This window comes from Podarcis vaucheri (assembly GCF_965113315.1).
Source record: "Podarcis vaucheri genome assembly, chromosome: 2".
Classification (NCBI taxonomy): domain Eukaryota; kingdom Metazoa; phylum Chordata; class Lepidosauria; order Squamata; family Lacertidae; genus Podarcis; species Podarcis vaucheri.
Window position 1 is genome coordinate 71,345,359 of NC_138760.1, and position 27,759 is coordinate 71,373,117.

Genomic DNA, 27,759 nt, shown 5'->3' on the forward strand with positions numbered 1-27,759 from the left:
CCATCAATCCGGCAGTCCCACAACCTTGTGGGCACACTGTATTGGTCAGCAGCAGCAGTGACATGAGGGTGGCTTCTGGACATTGCCCCACCCTGCTCAGATGCTACACCCTTGTTTGTCCTTAATGTCATAGGTTCGATCCCCAACATCTCCATTTTTTAAAAGATCTCACTCAGACAGCAGTGCTGGTAAAGGCCACTGAGGAGCTTCTGTTACTAGCCAGAGTAGACAGGACCAGGTTAGATGGGAAGGGCAGGGAGCAGCCTATGTCTGCACGGTGCCTGGAATATACTGCTGGCACAACATAAAGTTTCAGCGCAATGACAGGGCGGAAGAGAAGTATCCGTGCTCACACAAAACACAATGAATCTTGTGTGCAGAACTCTGAAGGACTAACAGCTGCTCCTCACCATCCTCAGGGCTACGGTGACTGCTTTAAAGTGCAGTGATTGTCAGCCTTGTAGGCAGCTGACACCATGTAGAGCAGGTGTAGGGAACCTTTGGCATTCCAGATGCTGGTGGATTCCAACTCCCATCATCCCTGGCCATGCTGGCTGTGGCTGATGGGAGTTGTAGTTCAGCAACATCTGGAAGACAAAGGATTCCCTGAAACTGATGGAGAGGATTAAAATGTTGCAGTTGTCTGCAGAAAGATGGAACTTGCTTGGAGAACGACTGGACCTGATAAATTGGCCACAAACAGAGCCAACATGTGCAGTGGTGATGATGATGATGATGTGCCGCCCATCTGACTGGGTTGCACCAGGCACCTGATTCTAATGGAAGTCGGCATTTGGAGAGGAGCATGGAAGCAGTTAACATACCAAGACTATTTTAACTACACTTGCCTAGGAAAACTGAGACGTAAAATGAGACACAGGCATCTGCACCCCACCCGAGCCCACCGCTACAGTTTTATCAGTCAGTTGGCTGGCAAAGGAATTTGGGTAGTGTAAAGCAGAACAGAAAGCTATTAAGCGAGATGCAAGGCAGTTTAATCCCCCTGGAAAACAGCCTCTGTGTGCCTAAGTACATGTTTTGTCTCCCTAGCATTGAGGCGCCCGCAGCGCAGAAAAAGAAATATCAATAACTGGTAATAGAATCGAGCAGGGAGGCCCCACACCAGCCAGTTGCCTGCTTTGAAAGACAAGCCATCCACTTGCAGTTGCTATTTCCCATAATCACAAGGCGGCACCAGTATAAGCCAAAACAGCTGGCGGGGTGGGGGCTGGGGGCTGGGGCTGAGGAGTAGGTTTCCCACAAGCCAAGAAAATAGGTGGCTCTTTCACAGTCTGGCCTAGGCACACAGACACCTGTAGATTTCTGTCCAGCAGTAACAGAAGGCATTTCAATAAAAATCCAGCCTGATGCTAGCAAAAGACACTTGTGGCATTGTCAAAAGTGAGCAGTTTGTGCATATTTAAATGACCAGGTCTCCCCTGCAGTGACTGCAAAAGTGGGGCTTGATCACTTGGTTTGCTGTTTCTGTGTTTACTATAAGGAAAGCCACATATTTTAACCCCTGTGCCCAGTTTACCGTTGAAAGTGCTATGCATGTGTTCTTCCATTTAAAGTGGAGTACTTTTTTACCTGGGTTTCCTAAAAGAAGTGTGAATCTAACATGCAAACCAGCCCCAGACAGAACAAGGTCACAGTCTCCCTCCCTCTCCTTCTCAGTTATTGTCCTATAAACAGAAAAGCAAACCTTTATTTGTTGTGCTGTACAGAGAGGAACCAAGTAACCCCACCTTGCAGAGGTGACAGCAAGTTCCATGGGCACACTCAGCGCCAGGCTTCAGAGAGCAATTAGAGGCATTGCAACAAGGATTATTACATTCCTAAGGGAGAGGAGGAAGAAACAAGACACGTGCTGTGTTTACAGGGCAGACAAAAAAACACCAGGGAGCATTGGGCTGCTTTCCAGGGCAGGTTGTAAGGTTGTAACTACATGTGCAATTGGTCTTTAAACCACACACACAACAATTAATCTGGAGTGAGCTCCAAGCACATTTTCTAACTGTATCACTACCTCCATGATGTGCTTGGGAGCTGCCAGAATTATCAAACTGCAGCAATTCTCACATAAATTTGGATCAGAATGTTATCCTTATTATCATTGCCATTCATTTATTTCATTGCTGAATCGCTTCCCATGAGATTGTGCATCTAGTCTAGTTTTGTGCTTTTCTCACAAGAAAAATTGTCTTCCAGATGCCACAAGACTCTTGGTTCTTTAGTTGCAAAGGGGATTTGGAATTACAAACAGCGCAGTAATCATTCTATGGGGTGGGAGGGGGACAGAGGCAGAACTATTCCAGGTTTACAGAGAGTGTTTGTGTTGCTGATATGTCACTGTAACATAATTCCATTTTCTCTCTCTGCTTATGTTGAAGCCGATTGTCAGAGCTGCCCGAGGTCCCAGCTCACAAAGGACCAACGCCAGTTCTTTGTTATATACAAAAGTCTTTATTGAAGTTCAGTTTCGCTTTCCAAGCCGCAGCGTGCAGCTCTACGTCTGAAACTCTAGACCGCCGAAGCTCCGTCTGAATCTCCTCCCCCCAGATACCAGTTTAAGACTCTAGCCTTGCTCCACCTCTTCCTTTGCTCTTTCCTCCTCTGGCTCCGCCTGTCAGCTGGGGTCTCGCCCTTCCTAGACTCTTCTGACGCTGAGTCCCCTGAGTCTTCCCCCTGCCTCCGGCGGGCTTTGGGACCTGGTTCCCAATCTGGGTTTTCTGCTGTCCCACGCTCCTGTACATTCGAACTTGCCGCGCGCGCCCAGCCGGCAACCTTCCTCCTGACCGTTACACTGCTCCTGTCACTGCTTCCCCCTTCGGGGAGGCTAGCTGGACCTGACCTCCCCTCCGTTCCCCCACTCTCTGATAGAGGCGTGGTCAGCCCTGACTCATCTTCTCTCCCTGCTGGAGGAGACGCTGGTCCTGACACATGGGACTCTTCCCCCCCCACTACGCTCTGGTGGGGAAGCTGGTCCCAATCTCCCGCTGCCGCTTTGGGAGTCCCCGCTGGCCCCCTGTTCCTGGTGTGTCCCCCCTGGGACCCCCCTTGCCCTGACCATCGGCGCCTCCTTCTGGGAATCTTCTGATTCGCTGGAGAAGCTCATGGAATCTCTCGGGTCACTGTCATACTCCCCTACGCTGCCCTCAGATTCCTCCCCTTCGCTCTCCCTTTCCTCTCTCCCCTGTACCTCTGTTCCTGAGCCCCTGACACCGATGTTTTAGTTTTTAAAAGTTGTTGTAACATTGATAAGAGAAAGTCGTGCCAGTGACCCCTTTGATCATGAAATAAGTCCAACGAGAGTTACCTCTTCTTCTCCACAATCACACTCCTCCCCTTCCTCCAGGTAGCCATTTCCGCATCTCTGTCCTCCGTATAAGGTCTTGGTATCTGGCATATTGTAAAGACACATCCCTCCACCAGACTGCAGGTACCTGTCCAGCTCCTTCATATTGCATCTGTTGAATACCCTAGGGAATGGGTCCCTGCAAGCAAGGAGGGCACATTGTTTTGAATGGATTGTGAAGGAATGCATTACAGTGACACAAGAAAATATTTTGTTACTAGAAACCCCCAGAGAACAATGCTTCCTTTCCCTATCAGTATATTATTACTGTGTCAAGTGAAAGGCAGGCACAACAGAATTGCCCTTTTTGTGTTTAAGCAGGAATCCGTCCTGTACCAAATATTCGGGGGGCGGGGAGTGCTGTTTCATTTTATCACTGAACTTTAAATGTTAGAGTGTTAGAACTTTCCTGACCTCTGAGAGAGTGAAAAACATGGTGGGTAGATTTATATTTGGGCTTGTCCACTGTTCCATCTGTCTTGTTGCTTTCCCCCAGAAAAACTGGCTCTTTACTGCTGAATCGGAGCAAACGCCAATCAGGTTTTCCGTGGATTGATGTTTGTTCTGATTCAGCGGGAAAGTGGTGGGGCAAACAGAAAACCACTTTGGCTCATGGCTAGAAAGCACAGAGCAAGCAGAAAACCTCTCAGAAGTGTGGATGAGCCCTTGATCAAGTTATAATTCAGATTAAAGCTCCTTCCTCAAACCAGTTGCAAATAAAGGAAAGCACTCTTATGCAACCCAGTTCGTAGCATGTATTTACCAAACAATGAGAAAAGCCACCTCACCCTGTCGCAGCAGCCATGATGCAACCTCCATCTCTAGCGCTGGCCATACAGCAGCCAGCCGCATCGTGGCTCATGCCAAAGTTATGGCCCATCTCATGGGCCATGGTGGCAGCAACTCCAATGGCATTTTCAGAGTGATCCTGCCCAGGCAAGGAATCAAAGGTGAGAGTCAGTATACCATGCAGCACATTATGAACAGAAATATGTATTATCTGGCTCAGGAGACGGGCCTGTCCATCAGAACACCCGGTGTAGCATGGGTGCAAGATGCTCTCCTCTTCCTCAGCTGTGCAACATTCCCGGGAAGAACTACCCTCAGACTCAAGTCAGGGATCAGGAACCTGTGCCCCTCCAGTTGCTGTTGGGACTCCCAACTCCCATCATCTCAGCATATCCTGGACAGGGATGACAGGAGTTAGGAGGGCAACATCCTTGGGAAGGGGGCAAACTGGAGTAACCATCCCAGGCTCCACACTCTGATAGGTACTAGGTACCAACAACCCCGCTGCCTCCCACCCACCCAGTGAGACTCTTCACCTCCTTCGTTCCTATAGCAAGGCAGGTTGGGAGCAGAGGACCTTGGTGGCACTAAAGTGGCAGAAAAAGCAGGGGAATGTAAACCAGGGGGACAGAGGGGCAGCTGCTGCTGCAGCAGCAGAAGACAAAACAAGAAGTGAGGTGGGGAAAGGGGTGCCACTGCCATCACAATTAAGAGGATGGGCGGCATAAGCAGGGAGAAGATGAAGGAATTGTGGGTGAGGGGTGGGTGCAGACAATGTCATTTGCCACAAGCCCTCTTAGGGATGCCCTGAGAACTGGAGTCCAACAGCACCTGGAAGATAACATGTGCCCCATATATGGTTTAAGCTAAGATCCCATGCATATCTACTCAGAAATAAATTTCACTGTGCTCAGTGGTACTCCCAGGTACACAAAACTGCAATTCTAGTTTACTGGGACGATGATCACAGGAATCTGTGATAGGGTCACATGTCATCTCAAGGAGTGCTCTTGGGGCAAGGGGTAGTCTCCTGAATTACCACCAAGCAATGTTAACTTGTGACCTTGCATTCTCTGGATGGTGGTTTCATCAGGCACAAAACAATACGGGAAGTATCCAGTGGAAGCGCGGGATGCTGTGCTGCTACTCATTTCACCAGATCTTGTGCACAGCAACTTCCTGGAGGGTTGTGCTCTTTTGTCAAGTTTGTGAAGCTTACCATATTCACTCCTCCAGACTGGTAGACAGAACACATGGCCATCAAGGGGGCTAAGCCAATTGTAGTACCGTGGAAGGACATCCCACTGAAACAGATTTGGAGAGACGTTGCAGAGAAGAGCTGCTTGTCAAAGTGCCCAGCATTCCATAGGAGTCTGTGCTGCCCTTTCTCCACTGCCATCACTGCAAGCAAACCTAGACAGGGCTGGATGGCAGTGAGGTTGGGGCTGTGCAGTGCTCTGGTAGGGTCACCACATACAGTAGGTGTTCCCACTCTGCCCTGATCTCACTACCACCCTGCTATACCCCAGCACCATTCCAAAAAGCAGCAATGATTCCAGTGGTTCATTAAACACTGCAAACATTAGAGGATTCACACAAACCACAGCCTTTTGAATTGGTTTAGGAATGCAGTTACATTTTAGAGGCAAACCTGGAAATTAAGCCTAAGCTTGCAGCTTGCATTACGGACGCAGGTGGCACTGTGAGTTAAACCACAGAGCCTAGGGCTTGCCGATCAGAAGGTCGGCGGTTCGAATCCCCATGCCAGGGTGAGCTCCTGTTGCTGGGTCCCTGCTCCTGCCAACCTAGCAGTTCAAAAGAACATCAAAGTGCAAGTAGATAAATAGGTACCGCTCTGGCAGGAAGGTAAACGGCGTTTCCGTGAGCTGCTCTGGTTCACCAGAAGCGGCTTAGTCATGCTGGCCACATGACCCAGAAGCTGTCTGCGGACAAATGCCGGCTCCCTCGGCCAGTAAAGCGAGATGAGCACCGCAACCCCAGAGTCGGTCATGACTGGACCTAATGGTCAGGGGTCCCTTTACCTTTACCTTGCAGCTTGCAAGGTAAGTCAATACAAGCCAATGCAAATCTTCTACAGAAGGGGTTGGCAAGACATGAAAGTTGTTGCAGGTATTTTTGAAACAGGATCTGCATTTGGTTCTTTATACCAGGGAGGGGGGCACACAGCCAAAGTGTGACTAGTATCAACACAGTTCCATAGAACAGTACCAGTTCACATTTAGTAACTAGAGAACTTGGAGCAGCGGTCATATTATTCCTATAAAAACAACTTACGTGATTAGCTGGGCATTGTCGTGCTTTTTGTACATAAGCAGCTTACGCCTCCAAGCAAGAAAAGACCACAGGGTCGAATGTGGGTTCTCAGAGATGTCACACTTATTGTGGTCATTCCAAACCTCAAGCCCAACCAGAGCAACTCGTATGTTCAGAGATTTGTAAAACTAAGAGGTTGGATAAAAGAAGAGCTAGAATTAATCACATGCCTCTGTTTCTACCATATTATAGCTCCAATGTGAGTTACATCTTCCTAGAATACAGTACACCACACTCTTCCTTACCTAGCTCTCCTTGGGAAATAAATGTACATAAAACATGCAGCAAAAGTTGGAACTGAATTCTTTGTGATTCTTAAAGCTGTACTAGACATTACATGCAAACGCTCAGAATTCGCCACTGATTGCTTAAATATTTGGAAAAGCAGTTGGGAGGAGAGGGGATGTAAAGAAAAAAACAGCATAGGGTTAGGTTCTTAATCTTTTCACATGCCAATCATTTTTCTCCTTCAAATGTCTCCTGCAGTGGCTTTCCCCCATACAACAAATTTGTCCTCTGAAATACACATTTGTATTATTATTATTATTATTATTATTTGATACACCAAAAAAGGGAAAAACAAAACAAGAACACAAACAAAACAGTAACAAAGACAATATTAATCACAAATCAATAAAGCAAAAAGTGCTCCTTAGACTATAGACCCAACCTCCCTTCCATTCCTTATTTCATTTATATATTATTTGTTGCCAATACACACTTTTATCTTAAATTAACTAATTATTGGTTTATCTTAAGTTTCATATCTTTCTTAAAGCTACTACTAAAATTATTCAAATACACATTTGGAACTTCACAGGAGAACAGCGACCTTGGGATGAAAGTTGGAATAATGGGAGGGGTGAAAGTTAACCCTCCCCCCCACCATTTTTTTAACAACAAATGAAACTCCCCAAACACTTTTCTCATTTTTTAAAAAGCGAATATTCACTTATAAGCATGTAGTTAAGTCCTTTGCATTTGGCATCTTTCTTTGAAAAAATAAAAGCAGTTTTCTCATAAAACATAGCTATTTGCTCTCACCTTATCTACATAATTGGCAGCCTCCAGTAACTTATTTTTGGTTGCTTGAAGATCATAATTATGCTTCTGAAACTGGGGAGGGAAAAGCATTTCAGAATTATTCTATAAAATATCACTGCCATTCCTAACTCTGTGAAATTTATTCCTTTGAGATTCTGGCCCTGACTCACTAGGGGAGCTGCCTGTTTTTACTGCCCAACTACCAGGGATTTGAAACTCGCATTTCAGTTTATCCCATGAACATTTACAAGCTGTAATAATTTCCTTGGACTCTGCGCTTCCAGAAAACACTTAAATAATTTTTTGAATTCTTTAGATAAAAAGTTCAGCATAGTCTTTATATGGTCAAATTTTTGGAGCACATTTCAGGCACCTTTGTGCATTTCAGGCACTGCTGTAATAATCTCTAATTTTAGAAATGGAAAGGGTGAACAGCCCTTATGGAGGTACACAGCCCTTATGATGTGGCTTACACAGCAACATCAGAATGGCACTGAAATAAAAACCAGCTCTTAGCACAGCAGAGCCTAGAAACTCTTCTGGTCACCCTGCCTGTCCTAGCAGAATTAGTGCCACCTCTGACCCCTGACAGATTAGAGGGGCTCATGAAAGTACAGTCCAGATGGCATAGATGCTAATGGTTTCTTGCTGCAGCAGACTGCCCACTAACCAGTGTTGATTATTCCTCTGTATCAGGCTATTTGTAATTATAAAAAGAGCACAATCTCTCTGTCCTACATGACCGAACACAGTTGTAACATTATCCTGAAATGCTGCCTATAAGTTTTTGGCAGGATTAGTTGTATTCTCCTCATATGCACAGCATGCTATCTAGTAATCAGTATTCTAATCCCTGTCCCTCAAGCTCTGCTGGTTGCATCACCCACACTAGCCTCGGGGCAACTTATCCCATCCAGATGTTTGCATAGCAACCTCCATAAATTGCCATGCTGGTTTTTGCAGACACCGCAGAGCAGATGTAGCTGCTCACCACCTGCTCAGCTTCTCAGTGCCTACCTGTCAGTCACCTGACATTATAATATCACCAGGTGAAATGTTCTCCTTTGCCTGCACAATTTGAAATCAAACCACAATAGCATAGGCAGGGAGTTTTGCAGGTGTCAATGACCAGTGTTTCTTGAACTCACCAGCTGCGAATGGACTACAACTCCCATCAACCTTGACCACTGGTCCTGCTAGCTAGGGATGATGGGGTTTGTAGTCCAACCACAGCTGAGGACTCAAGCTTGAGAAACACTGATCCAAACCCTGCTTTTGACAGGTAGCCACATCCTTTCCTGCCTCACACTTGGCACCATATATGTAGCGCAGGGGGCCATGACTTGAGCAAGTGAACAGACCTGCCAGGTCTACAAGTTAGATCAGTGGGCCAGAGGTACCCCACCACTGTCTGAGGCTGAGAAAAATGCAGTGGTTTGTCTACTCTGCTTGGAACAATTTGCAGCCAGTGGCCCAAGTGGGGTTGCAGTTTTGGTTGTAAAATCCAAATGGCACTAGTTGTGATTAACTAAACACAATTGTTATGCATGATATTTATGCATAGAGAATTCAGAGACACAAACTCTAGCATAATGGAAGCCTTGTGTGTATGTGCATGTGTGCAGACACACAGATATGTCACAACAGGGGAAATGTGCCCTTTACATCAATTGTAAAATTGCAAGTGGGAAAACAACAGTTATGAAGAGATCCAGTTATGCAGAGAGGATCAAGTTACCCCGACATAAATTATATGAGCAGCGATGAAATCTTAGGAGAAGAGTGTGCCAGGAAAAAAGCCATTAAAATAAAAGATACGTGAATGACCTAATGCTCTTGGGGATGGTTAACAAGACAAAGACCCAACTAGCTCCAGGTCAATGATTAGAAACAGATTCCAGGCACATGCAGACAGGATGTTTTTACATTTCTGTCAGTTGCTAACATACACAATATGAAATATATGAGTGCTCTCAATACAGTTTGATCCTTTGCTACATGTTTCAGCAGAAGGGTCTGTAGCTAAGAGAACAGGAGAAGAGAATTACACAGATCTGGGGTAAGGAGCATTGTTAAATCAGGTTTGGAAAAAGCACATAAATCATACTCATTTTATTTCTATATCGCTTTGTATTTCTAAGAAAAAATATCAAAGCATTTTAAAACACATTAAAACATCAAATAAAACAATCCAAGACAAAACATTCCTGTTTTGGTATTTTTGGTAGCTCACCAGGTCCAATTAACATATCACGCAGGATATTTTGATTTTGTGTCATAATTTTCTGTATTTTTACTTTAAAGCAGCCTCCAAAGTTACTATTAGCACCAAAGGGGTGGGGATATGGATGCAGGATCCCCCTACAGCTCCTTTTAAGTAAAAAGACAAATCAGCAGAAGGTCTAATCATTGATCTCACGTGTAATAAGTAGTTTGGCCCTGAACTGTCTATCCTGGGTTTGATTCTGGATCTGGTATAAATCCACGTCCCTCTTACCTCTGCATAATCAGCCACTAGAAGGAGCTCCACGTATTTCATAGACTGTTGGTCATCCCTCTTCACCTATGGTGGCAAAAGTACACATCCCAAACTGTTTCATGAAGCTCTTTAAAATTCAAAAACCACTTTTATTAAAATGTACTCATTTTGTCAGGTTCAAAAATGTCACATATGCTGAAATAATTAGAAACTGTTTGTAGTCCTCATAATTTCAAGAGAAAACCCCACCTCTTCAGCTCAGATTTGAAGAAGAAGAGGAAGAAGAGTTTGGATTTGATATCCCGCCTTTCACTCCCTGAAGGAGTCTCAAAGCAGCTAACATTCTCCTTTCCCTTCCTCCCCCACAACAAACACTCTGTGAGGTGAGTGGGGCTGAGAGACTTCAAAGAAGTGTGACTGGCCCAAGGTCACCCAGCAGCTGCATGTGGAGGAGCGGAGACGCGAACCCGGTTCACCAGATTACGAGTCTACCGCTCTTAACCACCACACCACACTGGCTAGGTGGCATGTGGGCAAAGAAGAGGAAGGAGAAGTTCTGTTATGGATTCTTAGCTCAGAGGTCATTTTCCAGGGGGAGACCTAAGGCAAATCAGTTTTTTAGCCTCAGTCCTTCATATGTAATCTTGGAATAATGATGCGGCCTTTTTTATACTGCTGTTCCCATGATTATTGAGATAATACAAGTGGAGCACTTTAAACATTTAAGCAAGAATCATTGCTTTCCTTAAAGCTTTCAAAACAGATGTCTTCTGGGATGCAACGGAATAATTCCGAAGTACTAACCCTGCGATAACTGGACGCTGCTGGGCCTGTCAACTCTCCAAGCCAATCCATAGCCTTTGATCCTGAATGCTGGTTTCCACAGGTACCCCTGGCAACCTTGAGATGTTCAGACCTGTAGATCAAGTGTTGCTCATGGCTATGAGGCAGTGGTTCCAAGATATAACTGAGGTTGTTGCTCAGGACTATAAGGCCACTGGAAGACAAAATCAATAAAGCAGAAGTTATGGAAGGCAAGTATTTACACTTCATTATTCCTCTGGGATTGCTCAGTCGCTTGAGCATCTTAATCTTAATCTCAGGGCCATGGGTTCGAGCCTCATGTTGGGCCAAAAATTCATGGATTTGCAGGAAGTTGCACTAGATGTCCTTCATGGTCTCTTCCAGCTCAGTGATTCTATGAATACAAACCAATAATCACCTAGCTTGGAGCGTGTTGTGGAGAATAATTTTTTTACTGAATTTGTATAAAAGAAAGTTTCAGCACATTTTGCTAAGGCCTAAGATCACGGAAGGGACGTGGGTGGCGCTGTGGGTTAAACCACAGAGCCTAGGACTTGCCGATCAGAAGGTCGGCGGTTCAAATCCCCATGATGGGGTGAGCTCCTGTTGCTCAGTCCCAGCTCCTGCCAACCTAGCAGTTCAAAAGCATGTCAAAGTGCAAGTAGATAAATAGGTACCACTCCGGCGGGAAGGTAAACGGCATTTCCGTGCGCTGCTCTGGTTCATCAGAAGCAGCTTAGTCATGCTGGCCACATGACCCGGAAGCTGTACGCCGGCTCCCTCGGCCAAAGCAAGATGAGCGCCGCAACCTCAGAGTCGGCCACAACTGGACCTAATGGTCAGGGGTCCCTTTAACTTTACCTAAGATCACGGAAGGGTAAGAGAACACATGGGGTCATATTCTGTGCTAGCAGAAGTCAGCACTAGGATACCTTATTATTAATACTCTGGGCACTTATTTTCAGTAAAGGGGCTTTAGTTGCGATCACTTCAACTACAAATTACAGAAAGGCCTGTTTTCAACAAAGGAAACTAGTATTGTTTCATGAGAATTGCCTATATAAAATTGGGTGTTTTTGCTCTCCCAGTTATTATTTATGAAGAATGACTGGGAACAATTTCTCAAATGAGATTGTTTTGAGTGCATTGTACCAAGGAAGAAGTGTTTGGCCTTAGAGATCGTTACACCCTTCCCCACCTGCTCACTTCCCCCCTTGAGAAGTACAAACATATGCAAGTGTTTAGCTTCTGTATTCCTCCAGAAATTCTGAAAGGTCTTAGAACAACATCAAGGATACTGGCCAGCACATGGACCAACTCTACTGTAAATGAAAAATGAGGTTTCAGATGGTCATTTTGCAGCCAGGAATATAGTACCGGAAAATGGGGGGGGGAGGGTGAAAGTAGGCCAGCATGCACCTGCGATGCTTCCTATTTTGTGTGGGCTCTGTGTATTATGTCAGCCATAAATGGCCAGGATTTGCTTTGTTTACACTACTGGACAGTTTGTTTACATTAAAGTGACTTGAGGTCATTGAGGGATTTGGGGGGGAAATAAAAATTGGCCAAAACTGTTTCCTGGCTGGATGGCAGCCCAGCTTTCAAATGGCTTTGACTAAAGGTGACCAAAAGGAAACCACGTCCTGTTTATAAAAATAATCTCTTTAACTTGTCATTTCAGGAGGTCAAATCATCTCACGTGGAATAAATATGTACGTATCTGTACAACATGGGATGTTATAGAATTCTGTTCTTGCGAGGGGTAAATGGAAGAGAACAGCTTTTCAGAAGAAGCATGTATGTCATGATTGCTATAAAATGCTGGCACTGAAAGGGAGAAATTCAGAATAATCTGCTGAGATAAAGAGATAAGATTCTAAGAAGGCAGGAAAGCAAGCATGTGGTGGAAACTGAAGATACTGAAATGAGTCTATTGATGATGAGATTTTATGTAAGATAGAATTCAGAGGAATAGAATCTTGAGTACCTAATGAACATTTCTTCAAATGGTGCTTGGAGGTGAAAATCTTAATGCAGATAACCTCCTTTTGAATGTACATTTCTGGGGATCCCTCACTGATGTCATTTGTCATTTCGGTATAGTTCAGTTGGTACAGCATGAGACTCTTAAATCTCAGGGTCGTAGGTTTGAGCCCCATGTTGAGCAGAAGATTCCTGCACTGCAGTGAGTTAGACTAGATAACTCTTGTGGTCCCTTCCAACCCTACAATTATGTGGGGATTCTACGTTTGAGCTGGGGCAACATAAGAACTGTTCTTGTGGCTTAGATCAGGGCATGGTCTTGCTGAAGCTACGCAGGTCTAGGTCTGGTCAGTGTCTGGATGGGAGACCACTTGGGAACCACATGTCTGCTGCACAGGGTTCCATTGTAGGAAAAAAGGAGGATATAAGTGCAATAAATAAACAAATCAAATCTACCATTCTGTTACCAACAGTGTAGCTCAGTAGTCCAAGTCCAGTTCAAGTTGTTTCATTGGTCATGTTGTTCAGATGCCTGATTTTTGTCTTCCAGAGCAACTACTCTATTCTGAACTTAAAATTGGAAAGCATAATGCTGGTGGTCAACAAAAGAGGTTGAAAGACTCTCTCAAGGCAAATCTTTTTAAAATGTAGTATAAACACCGACAATTGGGAAACACTGGCCTGCGAGCACTCCAGTTGGAGAACAGCCTTTACCAAAGGTGTCATGGGCTTTGAAGAAACACGAACTCAGGACAAATGGAAGAAACGTGTTAAGAGGAAGGCACGCTTGGCAAATCCTCACCATGATCAACTCCTGCCCGAAAACCTATGCCCCCACAGGGGAAGGATGTATAGACCCAGAATTGGCCTCCACAGTCACAGACTCACTGTTAAGACTGTTCATGGATGGGTAACAGCTGCCATAGTTAATACCCATTAACATCTGTCACCATTCCTCCATGTATGGCTTAAAAATAACTAATGAACGGCTTTAAAAAACATGTCATTGTCATATCGTCTGATAGGGAATTACAAGACTATCAGAATGTCCCTGTGATCCCAGAGAACTAATCTAACTTGAGATTCTGTCAGGATGAGCTTGACCTTACCGTAGACCATTGCATATGCTGAGCGCCACACTTGAGTCTTTTACCTCTCTCACAGTACCATGGTAAAAGCAATGATCCTGGAAGGACAGAACAAAGACTGTCAAGGTATTATTCTGTAAATTTATTCTTCCTCCTCAACTCCCCTTGATGGTTGATGCAAGAAGAGGATAGCAAAATGTATAGATTCCTCTCTACCCGTTCCCCAAAATACCCTGCATATGAGAAGTCAATGCTCATAGTCCATAGTTCATGTGCTTTTTTCCTTTATTGTCAATGAAACCTAAGGTGCTTTGAAACCCCAAGAAGGGTAGATGTGGCTAAAGCTTGAGTATAAATACCTTGTCATTTCCATCTGGCAATGTACATGTACTATTTTGGGGAAAACAATTATACATTCAAGTCTCCTTTTCTTTAGGTATATTCCACCACTGTAAGCAGCTCGTCTGGTGTAACAGTTAAAATGCTGGGACTAGGACTCAGAAGGCCCAATTTCAAATCTCTGCAAAACTCACTGAGTGACCTTGGGCTTGTCACTATCTCTACGGTTTGTTGTGAGGAAAGAATGGAGGCAAGTACCTTGTATGTTGCCTTTAGCCTCTTGGAAGAAAGGTGGAATATAAATGCAACAGATAAATGAAATGTTCCTATTCTATGATCTCATGAAGAAATATTCAGGTGTGAATAAAGTACAGATCAGTTACTCATAACCTCTCATTTTGGCATAATACTATTGAGTCCTGCAGTATTATTGAACGTAATTCCTTTGAAAGCCTGCCTAAAGGCCAGATCCAAAGCACACTGAAATCAATATGAACTTTACCGCTCACTCCAAATGGTTCCTGGAGCATTGTTACTTTTCAGATCTTTAAAACACCCACATGGCATGAAGTGATAAAGCCCTATTGTAGCAGGTTCCTGTCATTACAAACGGCAGGAAAAATGTGCTTTACAACCCAATTGCCAATAAAATTCCACCGCAGTAATCTTTCTTATGAAACTTTAAGCCTAGAGGAAGGGAAGAGGAAGCAGCATCAAGAAGGATGAGCTCATAGACATGAGCTTTTTCATTTTTTAATCATCTAATTAGCAATATGAATTTTTGCACTGTTTCGGTGAAGTGCCAGCCAGTCAAAGCATTTCTACTCAGTTAATTCATGAAGAAGGTTCAGCTGGCAAGGGCTAGCTTTGCAGTGATCTGAGAATATAACCAACGTTCAGATCCCTCTTAGCAGAGGACAAGAGCAGAGTGGCCAGCTCATGGATATCCAGTTTTAGATTCAAGAGGACTTCTTGAGAAGAAGTGTGACCTGCCAGGGTGGAACAAGAGCCAACAAGAGCCAATCCAGTTTGTATCGTATGGCCCAGTTCACACATCATAGCAAACCATAGTTAATTGCTTACCGTGAATGCACTGATCTGGGCTGCCTTGGGTCTTCTGCCTACTGCACAGGAGAAACCAACTACAACCTACAGTTGTCGTCTCCATTCACTATTCCCTCTAGTCAGTTAGGCTCCCTGGGATGGGGACTCTGCGGCTGGGCACGCAATACTTACTGTGTTGTTCAAAGTCACAATGTGGGGAGTTCCGCTCTTAGTATAATGCGTTTCCGTATAGCCTGGTGCAAAGAGGTGCCTGCCAGCAACAAAGGAGAGACAAAAGAGAGCAGGAAAGAATTACCTAGACTGTCCACCTCTGTGAAATCTTCCTATCATACGTCATTAAAGGCTTACACCAATATCTTACAAAAGCTTTTTTAAAACAACAACATTGTCATGTGGCATTTGGGCCTGCCAAAGTTGTATGTAGAAAATAGAAATCTTTAAAATAAATAAAAGTACAGTATCTTCTTTTTAAGAAGATCAGACCTAGCCATTCTTAAGGAAATCAGCCCTGAGTGCTCACTGGAAGGATAGATCGTGAAGCTGAGGCTCCAATACTTTGGCCACCTCATAAGAAGAGAAGACTCCCTGGAAAAGACCCTCATGTTGGGAAAGATGGAGGGCACAAGGAGAAGGAGATGACAGAGGACGAGATGGTTGGACAGTGTTCTCGAAGCCACAAACATGAGTCTGACCAAACTGCGGGAGGCAGTGGAAGACAGGAGTGCCTGGTGTGCTCTGGTCCATGGGGTCATGAAGAGTCGGACACGACTAAACGACTAAACAACAACAAATCTTCTTTTGGGTCTGTACAATATATTGTTGGAGATGCAGCTGGCGTGGCAGAGTGGAGTGGAGGTGGCATTGTTCACCTTGCTTCCCAGTGTGGAGGTTGCTGCTGGTAACCGAGAGGGAGAGGTGAGGCGGGGCAGAGGTTGATGCTGTGCAAGCACAGCAGCAGAGCCAATCTAGCGCATTTGCAGTGCCCTGACCTCCCCACTGACTTGCCCTTTTCCTTCTTGGTTATTGGCAGTGAGTTCCATGTTGGGAAGCCAAGTGGGCAGTGCTGTCCTGTTCCGCTGGACACCACTGTGTTGCTAAAATAACCTGCAATGTGTACCATCAAGCTGAGTAAAATACACAAATGCAACTAGGGGAAAGATAGGCTTTTTGAGGCTTTGCAGGAAGTCTGGTATTCACCGACAAATGGCCCCTGGCACTTCACCATGATCTGTGAGTCATCAGGAGAGATAAGGGAAAATGCATCTCTTTTCTTCGCTCCCTTTAGAAGGATCATCATTTAAACCCCTACATCATTTAAGTTAACTTCAAAAGTTGTACTGCTCACTGTCTGGCCTACGGTAAGCTGTTAGCTCTTAGCTGTCTTTCACAGAAGGTTACGATATTAAAAGTACCTCTGTATACTGAATGTGCTCTAGAGATAAATAAAGCCAACTAATGCTAATGTGGCAACCTTTTATCGTTACTGTACTCCAGCAAAATTAATTTGGCTTCCCTGGCCTTCTTTGCTGATACAGAACACTAAGCCTTGCAACTGTAGACTACAGATAACCACAATAAAACAAAAACCCTAAACAAAAAATACTGCAAAGTAAGCCCTCTATTATCTCCTATGTTGTCATGGTCTGGAAAGCAAGAAACAATTATTTTCCCCACCCAAACTGTATTAGCTTCCAGGAAACTGACATAAGCAATATGCTCAGATCAAGGAATGGCCTTAGGAGAGGCTGTGCCAAACTTGCTTCAGGTGTGGTAAACCCAGATGAGGTTAAATAATAATAATAATTAAAGTAGTGACTCCTGGAAGCACCTCACAGATATGCAAAGGGTTTGACCAGTGTAAGCTCTTCCAAGTTGGCAGTTCAATTGCACACATGAAACTATAACTAAAAACATGGAAGTCACATGGAATTTTAGAATTTGAATGGAGTAGTACTTTTTTTGTTTCATCAGGGGACCTAGCATTCTAATATTATGAGAGGAGACAAAATCCCATTTATCCACTTTTCCCATTCTATTTATAAATTTTGTGAAAATTTATCCCATTTAGTTTCTCTCTCTCTCTCTCTCTCTCTCTCACACACACACACACACACACACATACGTATATATCCTGGTTCTTAAGTCTGGGCTGAGACCAAGTATATGAAAGTATATTTGAGCAATATATCTGTAGTACAGACTGAAACAAAATGGTCATTCCCTCTGACAGGAGAATCTGGTAACTTGGAGATGCCGGTAGTTGTGATTTGGATGAATGGTGATTTGCATATGCCCGTTCATGAAAGAGCAATGATTTTATAGCTCCCCTGACAATTCATTGCCCATTAGGACAAAATGTCATATGCAAGCGCTCAGCTGTTGTCAGCTGCCCTTGGTTATTGGTATGTCAGTTATCACATGCTTTTATCTTTGACTTTGGATATACCTACATTACAAGTATTTGTGTTTTATACCAGTTTGTTATCAGCATCCACCCAAAAAATCTTGGATATTGTTGTTTGGTAAGGCTGAAAATTTTGTTTAGAGATCCCTCTTCCCCACCCTCATCCTCACAGAACTACAATTACCTAACTTACCCATACATAGAACACTGTACCCCTATGCCTGTTCACTTGAACTTCATTTTACTTGAAAATCTTTCATCTCCTCCCATCTTTGGACATCTGATTAAAAGAGGATAGATTCAAAGCTACAGAGTTATGACTTGCACCTTTGCATATGTACGACGACACTAAGGGCACTATAAGCTCAATGGATATTGTTTATACATTCCCTGAATTGTGTGTCTCTCACTCCATTTCCCCTTATTGTTTCCCAACCTATGATGCCATTCTTTAGACTACAAAAGAAACAGGAAATTTTGGGGTTATTTACACCGAGCAAACAAAACCCAACAATCTGAGTTTTGCCCTACTAATGCAAACTTAATATTATTGTGGTCAAGGCTAACTCCGGAGGGTGGGTATTTACCAGGGCCCAAAGATAAACTGAGATCCCATCACTCTAAAAGTCCTGCCATTTCCACTTTACACGGTATATTCCAAGAAGATCAGGTGCAGCTTAATAGAACTGTTATGTCCCACTGGGGGATTGGGGCGCAGCCACCATGGTGGAGGAGCAGGACATGTTGAGCACTCAACAGTGGCAAGTGCTGGGCAGTGAGTGCCAAGCCACAGCAAGTGGCAGGCGCCCAGTGGCAAGGTGGGGGCAGGGCACAGTGAGGGCGGTGGTTTTGCCTCAAGCAGCAAAATGACCCAGCCTGGCCCTGAGTATGAATCTTATTCTATACAAGTCAAAACACAAGTAATCATGTGGTATTTTTATTTTTAAAAAGTCAGGATAAAAATATTCAAAATGGAAATTTTCAGTTACTGTAATTTGCTGGTTTCCATTTTTTGTCAGCCTACCACACAAATGTCAGTAAACGCTAAATGTGTCATGCTGTGGTTAACGAGTACGGGCAAGATGTGAAGGACCTACCAGTATGTACAAATGTGGCAGGCATGTGACAAATTGGGCTAAGTCCTGAAACAAGGCAAGTCACAGATTCAAATTTTTCCTGTGACTAGAGGCTATGGGCCATCCAGCACATCAGGAATTTAAGAGGAGGGAAAGCGCATGGTGCAGTCAAGGAGCCCTACCTGTGTACTCCCCACCTCCAGAGGTCATCCTACTGTCTGGAACATATGTTGTTTTGAGATTATTTGCAATCCCTATATTTTTTGAAAAAAACAAAAACAGACCTTTCTAATTCTTATGTTCTTATTGTCAAACCCATGGACCCAAAATAAGCAGGGTTAAGCTAACTTAATGGCTATGAGCCACACCATTTCATGATTATGAATTCAAAAATAAAACATCCTTAACTGGACAGTAAGCAAATGCCTGGCAGGGATCTACAGTTAAATCCAACATAAAATAAAACCAAACATTGAAATGGCAATCTAACACATGAGCAGCAATGTAATTCTGAGGTCATTTGGCCAACTTTTTGCATGTGTTATTATTTATTTGAAAGAGGAAGGTCTGGTTTCTGCAATGCTGACCAATATGTTCATATCCCAAACAGCTGTGGTAAACATTTTTCTTTATGCGCTATAAGTTACACACACACATACAAGATTGTGACATGGTTCAGATGTTGGCACTAAGCCAAATCATGGCTTAGCCTGTATGAGCACCAGTAAAAACTGCAGCTGCATTAGTGCTGTTCTCGTGAGACCCAACACTTTTCCATAGGTTTGCATAGCATTACATGTGAATCTGGGCTCATGGTTCACCCTCTCCAAACTATTAGTTCTATCTTTTGCTTGTTGAATAGTTGTTGGTTTATTATTTCTCAGATGTTATTGTTTTGGTTCTTTAAACAAATATATAGTAGAGATTTGGACTGACTTTTATGTACAACAGGTCTCTGAGGTCCGTGTTTTAGATGAAGGTGCAGTTCTGAAAATGCCTAAATAAATAAATGTCTATTTGTCACCCCTACTAAAACAGGAGTGGGGAACTGCTGACCCCTGGACTGAATGCAGGTCCCAGTGCCTTTCTGCCATGACCTCTCTTCTTTAGCCCTGCTCCATCCTCTTCCGTGCCATCCCCTTGCCCAGTGATGACCTCCCAACCTGTTGGTTTTCATGCTGGTCAGGAAGAAGGAGAAGCTTCTTTTCTTTCCACCCACCACAGAACCAAAGCAAGAGGAGGGCACAGAGAACAAAAGAGAGAAAAAGAGGTGGGGAGGGAGAGATGGGTGCCTCTGCCCACTTTTGGCTTTGGTCCCACCTGCCACCAGGTGGCCACGCCACCAATATGGATCCCCCAAGAAATCACTCCCAAGCGACTCACAACACACAAAACACTTCCTCATTACCTCTGCTATTAAAACTCACATATGCATTTACTGCAGAGCTTAGGCACTTCCAGTATACTGCACAGAAATGGCTCTAAGTTTCTCTTGTGATAAAGTAATATGAGCCACTTGGTTCAGATTCTCTGCCTCCCCCCCCAAAAAAATATACTTTTTGTTTCTTTTCTGCCAAGGGGATGAAAATCACTAAGTGGTTCTGCTGACTAATAGGACAGGTATTATTTTTCCAGCATCACAGGCAATGGCCCTAAAGAAGAATACAAGTTAACTATGACAGTGAATGTCGTGAAAAATCAGCCAAATCTGGACTACCTGGCAGGAAAGCAATGTCAGCACCATAGATCAGGCTCTATTCTCTAACAAAGACTGACCAGCCAGTGATTTCAAAAAGTGGTTTGTGCATCAGCCCAACCCTGTTGTAGGGGGCTGATAGCATTTTGCCAGCTGTTGGCTTCAATCTCATATTCTATCTGCAGTGCTTCAGAAAGGAAGCTGCTTCTGCTGATAAGATTAACAACAAAACTGGAACTGTTTTTCAAAGCTGATGTGATTTCAGAAATGGCTGGAGCACACACACACACAACCCGTTTTATATTGGTAATATGTGGAGGGTTTCAGCTTTAACCCAGAAGAAAAAAATAACTGGCCCATATCTAGGCAAGTGAAAGCTGACCTTGATACACCCACATAGCATGCACCCAGCGTTTGCTTTGAAAGAATAACTTCTGTGGGTGCAGGCTGCTTGCTGCTACCTGCAGTTTTGAATGTCCTGCTGTTGAAGCATAGATGCAGGCTGTATGTGGACAGCTGCTGCCAGTTTTCATTGAGCTGCAAACCTTAGGAGCAGGGTCAGATCCAAGGAGTGAGCAAGGGCCTGGCCCACAGCCACAATGTACAGATGTCTTAAAGTCTCTTTTCCATCCCTATTCAGAGCCCTCTTGGCTCGGCTCCACTCTGTCAATGACACCATTGTTCCTAACAAATCCTCCATCTTAACACCATGGGGCAGATCAGCGAAAGTGCCTGCAGTGAAGAGGCTTCTATTTTGTGGTATAGGGTGGGGAGTGTCAAATATTTTATGTATGAGGCAGATGGAAATTAGGTTCGAAAAGAGCATTGTGTCATCCGAATGGCAACAAGGGAACAGAGGCACACACATTGCAGCTCCCTTGTCGCATGGCTCTTCTGGAGATTTCATCAGTCTGAAGCCTCCACCAGAATGGAGAGATAAATCCATACTTTCCAACATGCCTCCATGGCATCATAGAACCATAGTTGGAAGGGACCACGAGGATCATCTGGTTCAATCCCCTCCAGTGCAGGAGTCTTCCACCCAAGGTGGAGCTCAAACCCACAGTCCTGAGATTAAGAGTCCTATGCTCTACCGACTGAGCTATCCCTCATGGTCAGAGGGATGCAAGGAAGGGAAAGGCACAATCCCTCAGCACCATCCCAGAATATTTTTATGCCTAAAGAACAACTCAAATGGTGTCCCCTCTGCATGGGCTTCCTTGGCATCTGCACCATTCATACACCCATCCTTGACTTCATCATTTTGCTCTCATCGGAGAAAGCTGTTTCACCCCACCATGAGAGCTATCCTACCTCTGGTTCCAAGAGACGAACAAAAAGTACATAAGAACATAACCATGGTTCAGCAGTAGAGCATCCTTTGTGCTCTACCACCCCAGAGAGCCCCAGATTCAATCCCCAGGATCTCCAGGCAAGACTGGGAATGTTCTTGGCCTGAAACCTTGGAGAGCTGCTACCAATCAGTGTGGATAATATTAAGCTAGATGGACCAAAGATCTGACTTGGTATAAGGTAGGCTCCTATTTTCCTATGTGTTCAAAGTCCAAAGAGAGAAATAAAAGATGAAATTCCAATGGACAGAAACTAAGAGATACAAAATACTGCATGTCTTGCTTTCATTCACACTAGATGATGTCAGTCAGCACTGGCTAGGTCTTCAACCTAAGACAGAAGCATAATTTAAAGATATCCAACAATACAGATTAATGAGTAAATGGGGGCAATTTCAAATCAGGAGAGAGAAAGTACAGCTCAAGAGAGAAAAACTGATAAGAAGTCACAACATCAGCCTCACTGAAAAACTATGAGCAGCTTCCAGGGGACGAGAAAGGAGAGGAAAGCAGGTGAGAACTGAAATATACAAAAGCACAAACAAACAAATAAATAAACATAGGGTTTTGAGTTTTCAGAATTCAAGGGTCTGGATTAATTTGAGAAATTTACCTTCAATCTAATGTAAAACTTTTGAACAATAGGGACTGTTGCTGCACATGATATTGTATATTCATAGTTTTCACAGCAACAGAAACAAAGTATTATAAGAGTATGTGAAAGGGTAATGGATGACTTGGCTTGTTAGCCCATTGGATAAATGGAATAAGCAAGTGAATGGAACAGATCAGGAGCTTCCTCCACCTCAGTAATTCCTGACAACGGCTATTTATTATTATGACATCATCAAACTGGGAATGTGTCCATGTCCTTTGCACTTACAAATATCTATATATTTATACTGGGAGAGCACCTGGGAACCCTGTATATGTAGTGTTGAGTCCCATGATGGAAAAACGATGGATTGGCCCTTTATGACAGTTGTTGCAGAAAAAGTTATGGAGCATAAGAGACAACACAGAGAGGTCAAAGCTAAGACATCATTCTCTATTATTTGGTTTCCATTTGTCAAACTTGTTTTGCAGGGAGGGTGCATTGCAGTAATCCAGCCTTGAGTTTACCAATGCATGGTCTACAGCAGTCAGGCTATCCATATTATGTGTAAGATTTCAGTGACAATAGAATTTTGTACCAGTGGATCAGCATCCTTCTGGATAAAGGGATAAATGTAAATAACAAATCCTGACAACAAACTGCGTGAAAAGGACAATAGTGACTTTGAAAAAGAATGGGAACCCTTTACAATAAATTTGCAGAAACAACAGAAGGAAATGGTCTCGCTGGCAGGATTTAAATAAACATTTACAATTTTATTTACAGAGAACAAGTAGTACAACAATGTGATAACATAGTATTGTAAATAAACAGCAGAATGTATCATCGGATATAATAAACCAGAAATGGTAGTTGAGGGAAGTCAATGGGGGGGGGATTGGAAAATGTATGTTCAGCAATGATATTGGATATTTGTTTAAAGAAAAGAAAATTAATAAAAAATATTTTTTAAAAACTGTAAATAAAAAATCCTGGACTCTTCATCTTAGTGATCTGAACAAGTTGGAGCAGCAGTTTTGTTTAAGAATAATGTATTAGTCTTAAGTTGACCATATCCTTTCCTCAATAGACTGCTGCCATTAATAATAATAATAATAATAATAATAATAATAATAATAATAATAATAGGTGCATACAGGTATGAGAGTCAAAATCCAATATCAATTCATTGAATTTGACAGGGGTATGTCAAAATGAGGTCAAAATCACATGTGCCAAAGCCCACTGACAGCAAATTCTTAATATGAAACAATAAACCTGCCCAAATGGCTTGCCAAGAATACTTGGAAGTAGAGGAAGGATTTGTTTCTCAGTGATGCTTTATACACTGTTGGATTAGGACCCAAATCCCAGTTCCTACACTGCTGTGATTCCTTTTGGCTGCAGTACAAATGCCTTCAAGTGAGTGATAATTTGACTTTGCTCTGCCACATTACTCCAATAACATGAAATCACCATTTGTTATGAAAAACAAAACCATCCCACCCATGCAGTATACGCCAGTAATGAACTGCTTTTTAAATTCCAGAATCACATGGGATTGGAAATGTTCAAATTCTGTAAAATAATTAAAGCTTGAGGTTTTTAGTTGGCTTATGAACTTTGGGAGTTACATATCACACTTTCTTCATAAGTTGTCTTGGGACTCAAGTCAGCAATATAATGCAAGCCAGCAGTCCTTGGATGAATTGTTCAGGATTCTCTTCTTCTTTGCAAAAGGTTTAGTGTTATTTGCAAACAATTACAGTACCGTATTTTTTGCTCTATGAGACTCACTTTTTCCCTCCTAAAAGGTAAGGGGAAATGTGTGTGCGTCTTATGGAGCAAATGCAGGCTGCACAGCTATCCCAGAAGCCAGAACAGCAAGAGGGATTGCTGCTTTCACTGCACAGCGATCCCTCTTGCTGTTCTGGCTTCTGAGATTCAGAATATTTTGTTTCTTGTTTTCCTCCTCCAAAAACTAGGTGCGTCTTATGGTCTGGTGCGTCTTATGCAGCGAAAAATACGGTATGTTTTTCCTCGGGTCAACCATGTTTCAACCAAGCTGTCTCTAAGTGTCAGAACTGCCAGGGCCAGTTAACGCTGATGGGCAATGAGATGTGCCCCAAAGCATGCAAAGCCCAAAAGTCAAAGGGAAGCAAATAGAAAATGTGTTCTTCTCACAACTTTTCTTTGTGGCATGCATAGATCCATAAGTTTTTAAAATAAGAAGGCATTTTCAAGTGGGGCTTAATGGGGTTCATAGTGCTGCTGATGCCAAAGGTTTGGGTTCTGCTTATATCATCTCTTCTGGAAAGTATTTCCTTCCTGGAGCATCTTATGCAGAGCTAAGCAGGTCTCCCCTCTTATAACCCCAAAGATTAAAGAACTGTAAAGCTGCAGAGTCCAACTGCTTGTACATCTTCCTATAAGATAAGCAAAATGAGGACAGGAGAGAAGGAAGCTTTCTTCCTGGCTGGGAAATTGTGCAATGTTTAGAGTCAATGAAGAGATAACCTAGCTTCCTTGCCTAGCCCTCTGACAATGAAATCACCATTCCAAGAGGAAGATGAGCCGGAATCCCTCCCGGAGCGGGACCTGGCTTTCCAACCATTCAGAAACTCTTCGTGAGACCTGCAGAAGAGGTCAAAGCCTTCTGTCATTTGTTCCCATTCATATCCTACGTGTGTAGGAAGTTACCAGCAAATCACAGTGTGTGTAGCGCCTATGCAAAATCCCACAGCAATCCTTCCTACGTAAAGCTGAAATAGGCAACAGCCACGTTTGTTTCCAGTTTTCTGTTTCCTTAAACAAGCACTGGAAAGGAAACCAGATAAGGCAGGAAATTATAATGGAAGTGACCCTGTATCCAGCAGCTCAGAATCTCAGGCAGTGGTGGGGGGGTAGGGTCTTGTTAGCCCTGACACATGGAAACAGTACAGTGGATTTGTCAGTTTTGTTTTCCAAGGTACAGTAATTCTAGAATTAGATATTTGAGCTGGGCTGAGAGCCAGAGCATCTTCTGTGTCAACTAGCCAATGACTGCATGTCTTGGCTACCATCACAAGGAATTCTTCCCAGCCTGAATTATAAATGCCCTTTCTAAACAAACCTGTGCCAAGGCTCATTGCTGCCATTAAATGCCATGCCTTCCGTGTTGAGCAAAATGGAGCAAACCACACAGGTGACACAGGAAAGTTTTTAGGTTACCAGTAACAAACTTCCATTCTAAAACAAGATCCTCACTTAGCAGTAGAATATTTTCTTCTTCTTCAGTACAGCTTCTCTTCTAAAAATTACCCTCTTCATCCAAAGGGACAAGTTCTTAAGCATAGTCTTTTGTCATTAATTACTTATATGTTCGTCACATTTTCAACCTTGCTATCTTCGGCCAAAGGGGAATTCTGTCTTTCTTTCAAAAATGCACACAAAGTTTAAAACAAATCTGTTTACATTTGAGGTTCTTCCTGAACTATGGCCAATGTTATTCTTAGAACCTCTCTCCATCTATTTTGTTATCCATCTGCCTTGGATTTTCTGCTTTGCAGCTGCAGAGCTTAAGCATCTCGACAGATCATTTATTAATCAATTGGGCTGCACCAGGTGTCTGGGAACCTATTCAGAGATAATAGCTAATAGAGTAACTTCCTGTGGAATTAAATAGAGCTTGAACCTCCTCAATCCCAGCTATAACCACCACCAAAACATAAATTGTTAGTTTCTAACATACTCAAAGTATCTTCAGATGTACTGAAACGAAGCTCAAGTATGTGTTAAACTTACTTCAAAACACTAATAGTGCAATACTACACAAACCTACTCGGAAATAAGCTCCATAATAAAATTAAGAACAACAACAAACCAATAATCCCCCTCCCACAACACATTTAAAAGGGCATTAATTAAAAACAAATAACCAGAAAAGTAAAGAAAAACATACTAGTATAAAAATTATACTGGCAAAGAACTAGCATTCTATGTTTGGAGCACTTGACGAAAGTCTCTACCAGTAGCCAAGTGAGGAGTTGTACTTATTACACATCGCAGACAACTAGGAGCCCTGTACATTTTCTCCTGCAGCCCCTTGCAAAGTTGAATGGGTCTGTGTTTAGAGGAATGAGGGGCCCAACTCAGGAAGTAAACACAATATATGTGTTCCGTTTTGCTAGCCTGTTGAGAGCAGGCCTTAGATGAAAATAGCACAGCATGGTTCCCAGGAGACACCTGGAAATTATGTCATCATGCTCAGAGTTAATCTACTGCTAATGTTTTGCTCAAGAGACTCTGCTTCTGCCAATTCTCTTCCACCACTCATAGCTTTCCCTTCACAATTCCACACAATCCCAAAACACCAGAAATGTAAAAGCAACTGGACAAAGGTCCTGTTTCTGTTAGGCTGCAGACCCAAACCAATTCTTCGGAGCAGACAACAGATTTTTGCGTGTTCAGACCTTTAAACCTCCCCCTTAAATAAATTGAGACACGGCTCAAATTTTGGTTTGTTTTTTGGCAGAATTTAGGCCACAACTATAGGCTCTGCTTCGACTAGCTCCCTGCACCATTGCAGGTAGCGCTGACTCAGGGCACCAGCATAGGTCAGTCTAGGGTGAACACCTGGATAAGGGGAAAGCCGGGAACAGGCTATCTCCACCACCCAAATGCCCCCCTGGACTCAGGTATGGGCACAACCCCTTCTCAGGGATTGATCAAACCATCAAGTCCCTGGATTCCTTTAACGCAGTGTTTCCCAACCACTGTTCCGCGGCACACTAGTGTGCCGCGAGATAATAATAATAATAATAATAATAATAATAATAATAATAAATTTTTATTTATATCCCGCCCTCCCCAGCCGAAGCCGGGCTCAGGGCGGCTAACAACACTAAAAAAGTGCAACAATATAAAAACATCATAAGAATTAATTAAAATCAAAATTAATGGCAACCATAAACTAAAGTATTGTAAAGATTGCTGAAGGAGGGAGTCAGGCTGTGCCCTAACCAAAGGCCTGGTGGAACAGCTCTGTCTTGCAGGCCCTGCGGAAAGATGTCAAGTCCTGCAGGGCCCTTGTCTCTTGTGACAGAGCGTTCCACCAGGTTGGAGCCGCAGCCGAAAAAGCCCTGGCTCTAGTTGAGGCCAGCCTAACCTCTCTGTGGCCTGGGACCTTCAAGATGTTTTTATTAGAGGACCATAAGTTCCTCTGTGGGGCATACCAGGAGAGGCGGTCCCGTAGATACGAGGGTCCTAGGCCGTATAGGGCTTTAAAGGTTAAAACCAGCACCTTAAACCTGATCCTGTACTCCACTGGGAGCCAGTGCAGCTGGTATAGCACCGGATGAATGTGATCCCGCAG

At 43.5% G+C, this 27,759-nt stretch overlaps 1 protein-coding gene across 2 annotated transcripts in view; it reads right to left on the reverse strand.

Annotated features, from left to right (window-relative positions):
• ADAM19 (ADAM metallopeptidase domain 19) overlaps positions 1-27,759 on the reverse strand; it is a 56,501-nt gene that overhangs the window by 13,611 nt on the left and 15,131 nt on the right. For both annotated transcript variants that reach the window (XM_082211756.1, XM_082211755.1), the window contains exons 4-13: positions 15,455-15,533; positions 13,901-13,977; positions 10,809-11,001; positions 10,023-10,088; positions 7,526-7,597; positions 6,443-6,609; positions 5,367-5,451; positions 4,147-4,286; positions 3,320-3,497; positions 1,749-1,838 (exon numbers count right to left, since the gene is read on the reverse strand). In XM_082211756.1, the coding sequence (XP_082067882.1) occupies positions 1,749-1,838; positions 3,320-3,497; positions 4,147-4,286; positions 5,367-5,451; positions 6,443-6,609; positions 7,526-7,597; positions 10,023-10,088; positions 10,809-11,001; positions 13,901-13,977; positions 15,455-15,533 (1,147 nt within the window). The remainder of the gene's footprint in view (positions 1-1,748; positions 1,839-3,319; positions 3,498-4,146; positions 4,287-5,366; positions 5,452-6,442; positions 6,610-7,525; positions 7,598-10,022; positions 10,089-10,808; positions 11,002-13,900; positions 13,978-15,454; positions 15,534-27,759) is intronic.